This window comes from Mytilus trossulus, chromosome 4 (assembly GCF_036588685.1).
Source record: "Mytilus trossulus isolate FHL-02 chromosome 4, PNRI_Mtr1.1.1.hap1, whole genome shotgun sequence".
NCBI lineage: Eukaryota > Metazoa > Mollusca > Bivalvia > Mytilida > Mytilidae > Mytilus > Mytilus trossulus.
Window position 1 is genome coordinate 11,602,472 of NC_086376.1, and position 12,473 is coordinate 11,614,944.

A 12,473-nucleotide genomic window follows, 5' to 3' on the forward strand; every position below is an offset into this window, starting at 1 on the left:
TAGATGCTAGTCTTGTTGGAATGCACCTAGATAATGTATAAATTTGATCTCGGGTGCCCCGAAAGGGTTAGCACATGCATGCATATTATTTCAAGTCACATCATTGGCAATCATAGTGGTCTCATTGGCAATCATAACACATCAAGTTGTCTCATTTGCAATCATACCACATCTTCTTTTTTATATGATAGATAATGTGTTGCTTACTAATGACTTAATGCATTTTTCTTTGGCTGTATATTTTTCATTTTTATTTCTTTTTCGGAACTCAATAGTTGTTTTGCTTTTCATGATATTGTTATGGACAAGGGAACTTAGTGACGGATCCGATTCCCTTTATCATCATTTTTTCTCACGTCAAAATTAAAGGGGCTCCATAGAATCCGCCTATGGTCATGACTCCAGTTTAAATCTTAGTTGATGGTGTAACAATGTATAATTATAATGCAGCCGTAAAACTATCTCACGTCCTACAAACGTTACAAGAAAGTTGTCAATGAAAACTTGGCAAACTAACTAAATAAATCAGTAATCTAAATTTCAGACAGAATTTAATGTTTGAACCGGAGTGTGTTTTTGATTTATCATTTGCTCCAAGTATTTGTATAGTAACACATCCTCGGTTCCTCAGTAAACTGACAAGATATTTATATCTTCTTTATAGGCTAAAAAATAAAAATATATTTTTTAATCTACTGAACCTTTTCTTTTTGATGTAAAATAGTTACAATACATCTTTTAATCTTTCTATGAGTTTAAAATTATGCATATTTACTGTTGTAAATAGGAGAAAGGAAACCAAGGTTTGATTAATATACTTTTTTCTATAATACAATAATCGTATTATATACATGTCTCTGGTGTACGTTAACAGATATTTGGAGTTTTGTGCACTAGTATTGAGTTAAGGGGAGGTAATAATTTTTAAGAATTCAGAGTTATCTCCCTTAAACCACGGATTGGCGATTTTGTCAAAAATGTCATAAGATACTACAGAGCAGCAATACTGATACGACTCTGATATCAATTAACATATGAGACCATACTTGATTCAACAGAAGATTGTTATATACAAGTTTTTGTAGGAGAAAACAGGGCAAATATTTCACTCGCGCATGCGTTTTACAAATGGAGCTCCCCTGAAAATATGGCGGAGACTAGAAGACAAAATAAAATAATTTCGAAGGGGTCAAAGCTTCCAGTAACCATCGAAGATGCTATTGAGGACGCACTCATTGTGTGTCTCGATTATGGAGCTCGAAAATATAGAGGCATTTTATTGGATTCAAATAAAAGGTAGCAAGAAATGTACCCAAATCTGATAGAATATTCGTCTGTTTTTGATGTAAACATCTGTCCATTTCACAAACAAATTATACTTTATGTAGAATGAAAATGACAAACTTTACTGAAGTATTAAACTGTAAACCTCGTCCAACTTTCAATAACGTTTGGTTTTGTATGTCATAATAGTTTGGGAGAATCTACAATGATTATTGATGATGCCTCATGTTGGATGTATCTATCTTTTTTGAGAAGTGCCCCCTTTTCAGGAACAATAAATTGTTTGCACCATTTTAATATGCATGGTAAGCATGCATATATATGAATTATATTTGTATAAACACCAGTAACAAAGTAATAAGTGTCATGAAGAGCCATAGTTGGAAATATTGGAAAACATAATTTAAATCTAATAAAACAGTTGATTGGAAACATTTGCATAGGATTTCATTTACTTTCATACTATACAAAAATCTACCCCCTGTTCAATATTGTTGCAACTAATAAATACATTCAAAAAAGATGTGTTATGATTGCCAATGAGATTACTCTTCACAAGAGACCCAAATGATACAGAAATTAATGACTACAGGTCACCATAAGGCCTTCAACAATGATCCAAGCCCAATGGCCATGTACCACATAGTCTGCCATGAATGTCCCCAACATTACAAATTAATATAATGCAAACAAAAAAACTTGCAGCCCAATTGATGTAAAAAAAAAAATTAACTAAAAACTAATATGTAACACAGCACCAACAAACAACCACTAAAAGAGGCTCCTGACTTGTTACAGGTACATACATACAGAAACTGGCCAGGTTAAACCCTCCTCTAACCTGGGACAGTAGTGTAATAGTGCATATTTGTTTCCTACAGCTTTTGTAAAGGGTAGGGAACTCTGCATAGATATTGAATATAACATTGTTCATACTTATTGGTAAGACATGCCGATATGTATATTACTATTAAGGCCACACCAATTTAATTTCTTGTTCTATGGATTTTTTGACTCCAGAAATTGGGGCGAGCGAGCGATTTGAAAATTTTGATAAAAAAATATTTAATTTGCAAATTTTTGAGGTGAAGCTTAAAAAGTAAAGGCGAGCGATTATATTTTTTTTTTGTAAACATAAAATAATAGGTTTTGAATATATTAAAACTTTGATTTATCACTTGTACCTTGACATTTCTTTAATTTATGAAGTATTTTTTCCCTGTTCAACAAGAAATAATTGAATAATTAAATTTGGTCTTTGTATGTGTGACTGACAATGAGAAAATTCTCCATCCAAGTCATAATCAGGTTCAGAACAACCCCTTAATGTTATGAATATCCCTTTTATGAGGGGTCAATATAAGTTATAATATATTTTTTTGGTAAAAAAACACTTTATATTAAATTACAAAAGGGCTAATATTTCCCCAAAGAACTATCATATATTTGGTATTAAATGGTCAAAACATGTCCAAGAATATTCCTGGACTTTAACCATGTTAACACATTTACTTTAACAGTTTAATATTATTCAAAATAAGTGGACCCATCCCTCTTTTAGTTGTTTAAAATATAATGTATTTCTCCTCTTTTTGAGTAAGAAAATCTAAGTTGTCAAAGGTTTTTGTATAGTACTATACAAATCCTAGTATTTCTATTTCCTTTTCTACAACAGTAAACATGGTAAAATGACCCCTTCAAGGCCCTTGTCTGAGGGAGGGTTGGTCCCAACCTGATAACAAACATAGGTCAAAGTACGGCCTTTTACACAAGGCTTTTGATCCAGACCAACCAGCAAGCTATAAGGGACCACAACTTAGTATTGTACACAATTCGAACGGGAAAACCAACAATCTAATTTATGATTTGCAAACGGGAAAATACCAATGAACCACATCAACAAACGATAACTGCTGAACGACAGGTCCCTGAATCAACCAGGACAGATGCACAAACCTGCAGCGGGTACGACCGTCACCATACATTATAATTGCAGTTGAAGGCAAATCCTTCAATCAGAAGTTCTTTGTACTTTATTTTCACAACGAACATTTTTTTTATAGGGTATATAAGTTAGGGGGAAAGAAACCAACGTTTTGTTCTGTACCGGTATATCCGCATGTCTTTATAGTTATATTGGTGCACTCCCGCTTGGAATAAATTGGTTTCATGCTGAAACAAATATTCTCGCAGATATTTACAGTGTTGTGGGGTGCTGATAGGTTTAAAATCGTTATATAAAGGCTAGACTGTGATTTTAAAAACAAATGTTGAGATCTTTTTATAATATTTACAAAAAAACGGTGCGGGAAATGGACATGATATCAATTCCGGATGCGGGAAGCGGAAATATAATAAAAATAAAAAAAATCTGTTTTGAAAAAAATAGGTGCGGGCGGGTCCGTCGAACAAGGAATCAAATTGGTGTGGCCTAAGTTGTAAATTTAATAATTCCTTTTTGAATAAAAATTTGTGCAACTTGCAAATTTCAATCAATTACTCCAGTTATTAAGTTTAATACTGGAACACTTGAGTCTGGTTGTGTAATTATAAGGATGTGTTAATGTTGAGAAAGTGGACTTTGCATAGAAGGACTTACTATACATATAATTTCTTCTTGAAATGGATTAAACAAATACAGAGTGGACTTTGCATAGAAGGACTTACTATACATATAATTTCTTCTTGAAATGGATTAAACCATAACAGAGTGGACTTTCAAAGCTACCCTTATTATTATTTTTTGGGCAATAATCCTGAATTTGAATTAAAATTGGCACTGGAAGTTAACAACAATCATTCATTTTTTGGCAAGAGTTCCACATGATGATCCAACTATACAACATAATACAATAACACCTTACTGTTTTTTCAGTTGGATGCCATTTTGAACTCGCTCTGATATATGAAAAAAAAACGTAGTTCAATAATACTTTTATTTTATGCTCTAATTCTAAAACACATCTAAGAAACTTGTCCCCATTTGAGTTCATGATAATGTAATGTTTTGGAGACTTTTAAGTCAATTTAGTGGTATGGATATCAAAGGTTTGTTCAATATTATTGCAAGCAGTTAAAGGTCTCTTTTTTGTTCATTTAAAATTCAATCTGATAAGTACATTTTGTTGTTCTCATTCTTAATTGTTTTTAAGTTCTTATTATATTAACTTTAAGTAATGCATGTATCAGATATTATTACATAATATTAATATATTTACTTTTGTCATTTATATTACATGTAGTCTTTTGAGGTTAAAAAGAACCATGGTTTTTAATAAGCAACTAGAAACCTTTAAAAGTTTGATCAGAAAACATTAGAAATTTATTGCATATGTAAATCTGGAAGTTAATCAAAAGGTGAAATTTTCAGGATTTTTTTTTAACTACTGTGTAATTATTTACAAACACCACATTTTGTCTAATTTAAAGAGAGACGAAAGGTACCAAAGGGACTTCCTAAGTAAAAATAAAAAACTGACCACAGCATCATTCTGCATGGCAAAAAAGAATAAGAGTTCACAAAACATAACATAGAACTAATGACAAAGGGTAAGCATAAATTGTTTTGAATTATTTGAAAAACATATTTTTTTTTTATTTCAGTAATATACCTCATGGTGTCTGCTCAAGATTTAAAGGAGCTGAAGGGAATGGTATAGAATCAGAGGATGGAACTGTTGAAGTTCCTGCCACATATTTCAGACATACCTACATGCAACATGAAAATAAAATGAAGGAACATGTTCCGGTGAAGAATATACACAAAGATAAAAATACTAGGCAACACATTCGTCTACGACCTCGACAGATGTTGTGTAACAAATGTAAAGCAATGTGTCAAGAAACTGATAAAGGTATTGTTCCTATAACTGCTGTTCCAAAACAAGGTACCAAATCAGAAAACACAACACATAATAAAACAACAGCTTCACCGTCCAAAGAAGGCTTCCGCAGACGACCTAGTAATCAAAACCTCAAAGCAGAAAACCACAGTGTTTCAAAAACTATTAAGATAGAAAAGTTACCAGACAAAATTAGTATGATGAACACTAACATGACTAAAGCTAGTCCATTTATAAAAATTAATATAGGAGCGGGTACTGTGTTACAGATTCCTCCACGTCTCCATGGAGATGAAGTGGATGGGGTATCAAATAAAGGTGATAGCCAATCTTCTGAACCAAAAACTGAAAATCAATTAGATGATTCTAGTCATAGGAAAATAAAGAAGTTGAAATTTAAGGAGCTTGAAAAGGAATGTGAAAATGACAGTGTTGCTGAACATCATGCATCCGACATTTATCATCATAAAAAACATAAAAGAAAACACAAAAGGAAACATGAAGAAGAATTGAAAAATTCTGCCGATGTTATGGTTAAAAAAAGTGATGAAAATAATGATAATTTACAGTATTGTGATTCAAGTCAACAAACAATTATGTCTCAAAGACCTCGTTTGCTATATACATGGAGACAAAATAAAGGGCTCTCTCCAAGGAGAGATATAGACAATACATATAATATTAAAATGTCACCTCAACAAAGTGTTCAAAGTATTGATAAGATAGATTTAAAACCAAGAAAAGAATATAGACTACGAAGTAGAGAAAAATCGATTGAGGAAGTCAACGAATCATGTGTGTCTAGTGATAGTTCCTGTGCTTCAATGTCAGAGAGTGATGACAATGTTATGATATCAGCTGGAAGTGAGGATGACCAGGAAGTTCAATTCAATGCTAGTAGTGTTAATGAGGATAGTCAGAGTAGTGCTGAAGACAATGAGGAAGAGGAAGAGGCTGATGGGCCTCCTGTTGAACTTGATGAAAACATTGAAGTTCTTCATCCTTTAATGATGAAAATACAAACTAGAGATGTGACAAAATGTATTAAATCTGATGGAAGAACTGTTCAATTAGGGGATATTGTTTGGGGTAAAATTAAAGGATTTCCATGGTGGCCAGGCCGGGTATTATCAATAACTGTTAGTTCAAGAGAGAGTGGTGTTGTTTTACGACAGCTTGCACATCTAGCTTGGTTTGGATCTTCCACAATGTCACATATTCAGTGTTCAGACTTGTACCCTTTTCTTGAAGATTTTAAAGTTCGTTACAATAAAAAGAAAAGGGGTCCATATAAGATGGCAATTAAACAGGCGACAATTGCAGCACAAAGTCTCACAAATACACATCATATTGATTTTACAGAATTTGATTTATAAATGAAAGGTAAATATATAATGTTGATAATATTTTAGCAAAAGAGGTCAAATGCTTATTTGAGAGAAAAAAAACCCAGCTATTTATATGGTTTTACTTATATTTATAACTTTATTATAATATACATATACATTTACTATAGCAAAATGTATTGTTTGTAAACAAAGGGTTAAGGGTACATTTTTTAGAACACATGGCCAAATGTATATAGTGAACAATACATTTATTTACAAGAATGCAAGTGTTTGTTCAAAGTCTAAAAAGGGTAGCAGAATGAGATACCAATTTCCTTGTACATGTACATGTAAATGTGGCCTACATGTATGTACATGTTTGTAGTTTGATTATTGCACAGTTCTTGTACCTACAAATGTATAGTATGTTCATAAAAAAATGTATTTGTATATCCACATGACCAAATTGATTATTGTGATAGTTACCTGATTCAATAATAGATATTTCTAAACTTTCATTACTTACACTTACAACTGTAATATATGACATGTATTTTAAGGAGACATCTTCACTTACAACAAAATATATTAACAAACACAAATAATACATAAATCATACTGACTTGACTGAAATATGTTGCAGTATAAATTAAAAAAATAATTTTCATCTCGCTTTCTATTCTTATTTTATATATGGCTCCTTCATTTTTATGCCCCCCACCTACGATAGTAGAGAGGCATTATGTTTTCTGGTCTGTGCCTCTGTTCGTCCGTTCGTTCGTCCGTACGTCCGTTCGTTCGTCCTGCTTCAGGTTAAAGTTTTGGTCAAGGTAGTTTTTGATGAAGTTGAAGTCCAATCAATTTGAAACTTAGTACACACGTTCCCCATGATATGATCTTTCTAATTTTAATGCCAAATTATAGTTTGGACCCCAATTTCATTGTCCACTGAACATAAAAATGATAGTAAGAAGTTCAGGTTAAAGTTTTTGGTCAAGGTAGTTTTTGATGAAGTTAAAGTTACATCAACTTGAAACTTAGTACACATGTTCCCTATGAGAAGATCTTTCTAATTATAATTCCAAATTATTATTTTGACCCCAATTTCACGGTCCACTGAACATAGAAAATGATTGTGCGAGTGGGGCATCTGTGTACTATGGACACATTCTTGTTTTCCTATACTTTTAAAAATGTATGTTAGATTTGATTTTTTTTCTATTTCAGATTTACTATTTACTCAGGAAAGTTAATTTTAATTTACAAGTGCTTCGTATAATTACAAGATAGATGATATGAACACCAACATGCCTAAATGCAGATCAATAACAGCCACCAAGTTCTACCGTAAAAAAGATTGGCCTCAAGTCCAGTTTTACTCAGACGTTCTTTCTTTCTTAATTACTTATTTTATTTTAAATTATGTTACTTTTTAAGTTTTGTTCATTCCAATTACTTTTAGCATATTAAAGTATGTTTTTATAGATGTTTTATGAAAAGTAAACTATTTACATTTGTGTAAAAACATGAAAAACTAAACTAACAACTTTTTAGCTTAGCTACATTTCTTCTTCTTTTGTTATGAATCATTTCCTTTTGAGACTGTTGCTGATAAAAAGACAAAATTATTAAAATGCATGTGATAGTCATATACATAGTAAATGAACTAAATATGTATTTTCATAAATTTAAAGTCATGAAATAGGTATAATCCAAACATTGTGTCATGTGAGTTTTGTAAAACACATGCACATAAATTACTATTCTGGTTTTGAAACATGTGATGCAAATTGACAAATCATACTAGCTTTTCTAAAATAACAAATATATATGACTATATGCTTTATTAGTTACAAATTTAGATGATTAGTGGCCTTATACAGTATACATGGCTTGTTAAAGTTATCTTTGGATAGTTACCATATTTGAACATGTTGAAAAGAGAACTTTGGAGTTTTGACCTTCCAAATTGATTTTTTTTCCAAACTATCAATATGCTGTTTCATAATTATATTTTGAAAAAGTCAGTGTTTTTGTATGACTGTTACATTGGAGGCCAGTTACATATGTTTAAACAATCATTATAATTTATAGTATTTATTTTGAATTTACTAATATATATTGAGTTCAAGAATATATATAACTCTAGTCATTTTTATATGTACAAATGTATAAGGATTTGTATTCACTGCCTGTACATTATTTACAAAGTGTAAAATTGTATTAATAGGATTAGTAGGCAGTATCAATACTTTTGATTGTTCAAGGTGTGTAAAATAAATTTGTACTTGTACTTATAACAATGTATAATGTCTTCTATAATAAGCAGCAGAAGTATGTATTAGAACATAATGTTTTGTTAAGTTTCAGTCAGTTTTGTTTTGTTGTAAGGTGTAAAACAATATTTTAGAATGATTTAAGTTTTCCATTTGTTCTTAAATTATGTTGTTCTTTGACATAACAAATTACAAATTTAAATTTGTTGAAATACTTTCATGATACAAGCATTTTATTTTTCATGAAGATGGTATGTAATTGTACAATTATAATACTACATGTATACTAAAGAGAGCATGAGGAAGGGGAGATAATTCTGATTAAAAAGTGAATAAACAGGACACTTATGCCTTACCTTTAATTTATTTCATTCTAATTTTTTTTTAAGTTCTGTTAGTAGACTAGAAGAGTTAGCTTTACCCTTGTTGTCAGTGGACTCCATGCCCTCTTGGTCAGCCTTTTGAGATAGAGTTCATACATAAAATTTCCAGTTTTTACCTCACTTTAGATAAGTTCTTGAATTTGATAACTGTTGTCATTTCTTCGGGTCTGTCCTTATCAGGCATCTGTTACCATAAAATCATACTCTCATCTTAAGTCAAGTATCAAGTTTCATTAACCTGACATCTAGATGTTATTTGGTATTTAGAATATTATACAATACAGATGAAGGCAGTTTATCCCCCTTACATATACATTTAGAATGGTATATATTCTGCGATGCTCTTGTCCGTCCATCTGAAACTTTCATTTAATATTACTCAGCATCTGAAGGAAATATTTTATATTTGATTTCAACTTTAATGTTTTAAAAGTTGTCCTGTGAAGTGTGAAGGCATTTACAGATTTTCCAAACAGTTACCTCATGTTGGATGATACTTTAAAATTTAATTTTACCAAGTGAGCATAGACTTTTTCATCAATATACAATAAAAAGAAAGCAAGAGGGGAAATGTTTTGCAAAACGTCATATGTAACTTTTTGTGACATTTTAAATTCCAAATTGTTAGTTCAATTGACATTTATACATGTCCAATGAATATTAAAGAAATAAATGTGGTTACTAAAAGGAAATATATTCCTTTTGTTGGAGATAACTAGTTCATGATGTTGTTTATGTGCCAAATTGAGCCCCAAAAAAGATTATAAACATAGGCAGCTAACTGATTGTTGACTTCTGTTCACCTTTTTGATAATTTTTTATCATAAAAAAACCTTCTTCACATACATTTAAATATTTTTTCTTATTGAAGGCAAGTGGATTTTACCCTGTATGTCAAATAACAAAAAGTTTAAAATTTGCATTGATAATTTCCTTCCTTAAATGACAGAATAATAAGAGTACGTAACATATGAGTTGATATACATTGTCTTTCAGTTTTCGATTTGTTAATATCAAAACCAAACCATTTTAATTACAGTTTTATTAACTGTCATATGATAGAAATTGGGAGTGCATTCCAGAGATAATTATTTTATCAATATTTCTTGTGTACATATCTTTTATGTTAAAAGGACAGAGACTTCATTTATTTAGTACTTAATGTATACAGTATGAATGTTCTTTATGTAATGAATCAAGGATTTTGAATTTATATATATAATGATTTTACATTATGTTGAATAACCATTAAAGAAATGCTTTTCATGAATATTATGATTTGAATAATTTTTAATTGCATGTGTTTCGAATGTTGATTTTTATGAGATTTTCATTAACCTGTATTTTCAAGAGAAAACCTGATATTATTTTACCTACTCCGCATATGTTTGTTTGTATGATGTTGAACTTCTTGATAGTTATTATGTTATTTATGGCATGTAAACATTGTGGCAATTTATTTTTCATCTGCAAGGTTAGTTCAGAGATGGGTATATTCATATTATGTTATCAATGCTATTTTAAGTTTTAAAGTATCTATGAATCATCCTTACCAATTTAGGGATGTGGAGGACTTGTAGATAAGGATTGCTAACAAAAAACCTACATACAAAGGATTTTTTTTTTTCTAATAGGAAATTCCATCAATATTATATATAACAAATATTTCTATATTTATAATTGTAAGTGTTCCAGCTAGGGTTATTTTCACAGGGCAAAATGTCTGCTCTATGCACAATTCATAGTTGCATTCATTTGCACAATTTGACAACCCTGCATACCAAGGTATCCACTTCAGAGACTCAGTGGCGGATCCAGAGGGGGGGTTCCGGGGTTCGCACCCCCCCTTTATTTTGGCCGATCAATGCATTTGTATCGGGACATATGTTTTGCACCCCCCCTTTGCCCTGGGATAGCACCCCCCCTTTGGAAAATTCCTGCATCTGCCCCTGAGACTCTATCAAAATGATTCACACAGGCATTGCTTCACCAAGAAAAGTTTAAATATATATTTTCAATTTCAAAATAGTTATCTTGCATATCAACTAAAAAAAGTCAGCGATTTTAGAAAGAATAAATCATACTTAAGGGACTTGACCAGTTTGGAAAGTTAAAATGATTCTGTTAAATATAATCAGATTTTCAGTCGCCCACAAAAATGTCATATTTTTTCATATCCAAGCTGGAACACTTTTATACATTTAATTTAGTGTTTTAGAAGTATTAAAATGTTAAAACAGTTATTGCGAAGCCTATCATAGTTTTCCACAGATTCACCTGCAAGTTACCTGTCGATTTAAACTTTTGGCAGTTCTATTGTCCCATCTAACAAATACAACAGGTATTGTTCTCTGTATAGTTTATTCACTGGGACCTTTAAATTTCTTGCAAGAGAAATCTATCACTCACTGATTAATTTACCTGAACAAAAAATTGAACTGTCAATGATGGAAATACATGTACAAATAAGTAATTATTAAACTGCATTCGATGTTATATTTATTCAATCAATAACACATTTTCAATTTGTTTGATATAAACACTGATTTAAAAATTAAAAGTTGATTTCTGATCAAATTTCAACATTTTACCTATTAAAATTTGCTATGTTTTAGTCTGTTCACAAATAAAAACTTAAAATAATAATGTTTAAATAAAGGTCTTCATAAATGTATTCTTTATAACTGAAGAAACATAAAAAACATGCAGATTCTTTGAAACATAAATGCATGCAGTACTTAAAAAAAATCAGAAATAAACTTTTTATAATTAAATCAGTGCTTATATTGAACAGATTGAATATATATTATTGATATTGAATAAATACTGTATCATATGCAGTTTATGTGAGTTTATACATGTATTTCAATCAAAAAAGAAGATATTTTTTTGGTCAGGCAAATTAATCAATGAGTGATAGATTTCTCCTAGAAGAAATTTAAATGTCCAAGTGAATAAACTACACAGAGAACAATAGCTATTGTATTGATTCAATGGGACAGGTAAACTTGCCAAAGTTTAAATACCTTGGTAAAGAGCAGACGACTCTGTGGAAAACTTTCATTTGGTTCGCTATAACATAGTTGTCAAGTAGATGATCATATAAGTTGCTTGTTGCAATGTATGAAAACTAATTCAAAATTAAAGCTTAATATTTCTACTATATTTTGTTTCTAAAATTGTTGATATGAATGTACAATGAAAATTAACTATAAGAAACACACACATATGGGAGAGTTTTGTTATACAATCTAGGATATTGAAATTGTTTTCTGTTTTCACATTCAGTTTGTGAATTGTTGCATTGGTGCACGTTTCATTTTTTGGATGATAAATAAAACCTTGATGAAGAATGAGCAA

At 30.7% G+C, this 12,473-nt stretch overlaps 1 protein-coding gene across 1 annotated transcript; it reads left to right on the plus strand.

Annotated features, from left to right (window-relative positions):
- The first annotated feature begins 953 nt into the window (after positions 1–953).
- LOC134714681 (PWWP domain-containing protein 2A-like) lies at positions 954–12,473 on the plus strand. Its single transcript, XM_063576150.1, has 3 exons — positions 954–1,296; positions 4,888–6,509; positions 7,682–12,473. The coding sequence occupies exons 1-2, from the start codon at positions 1,148–1,150 to the stop codon at positions 6,500–6,502; spliced, it is 1,764 nt and encodes a 587-aa protein (XP_063432220.1). The 5' UTR covers positions 954–1,147; the 3' UTR covers positions 6,503–6,509; positions 7,682–12,473.

What these genes read in the sequence shown, in the direction of transcription:
- LOC134714681 (XM_063576150.1), top strand. Translation starts at nt 1,148, where the DNA reads ATGGCGGAGACTAGAAGACAAAATAAAATAATTTCGAAGGGGTCAAAG. An exon ending in TTATTGGATTCAAATAAAAG is followed by an intron (nt 1,297 to 4,887) that starts GTAGCAAGAAAT and finishes TTTTTATTTCAG; the next exon opens with TAATATACCTCATGGTGTCT.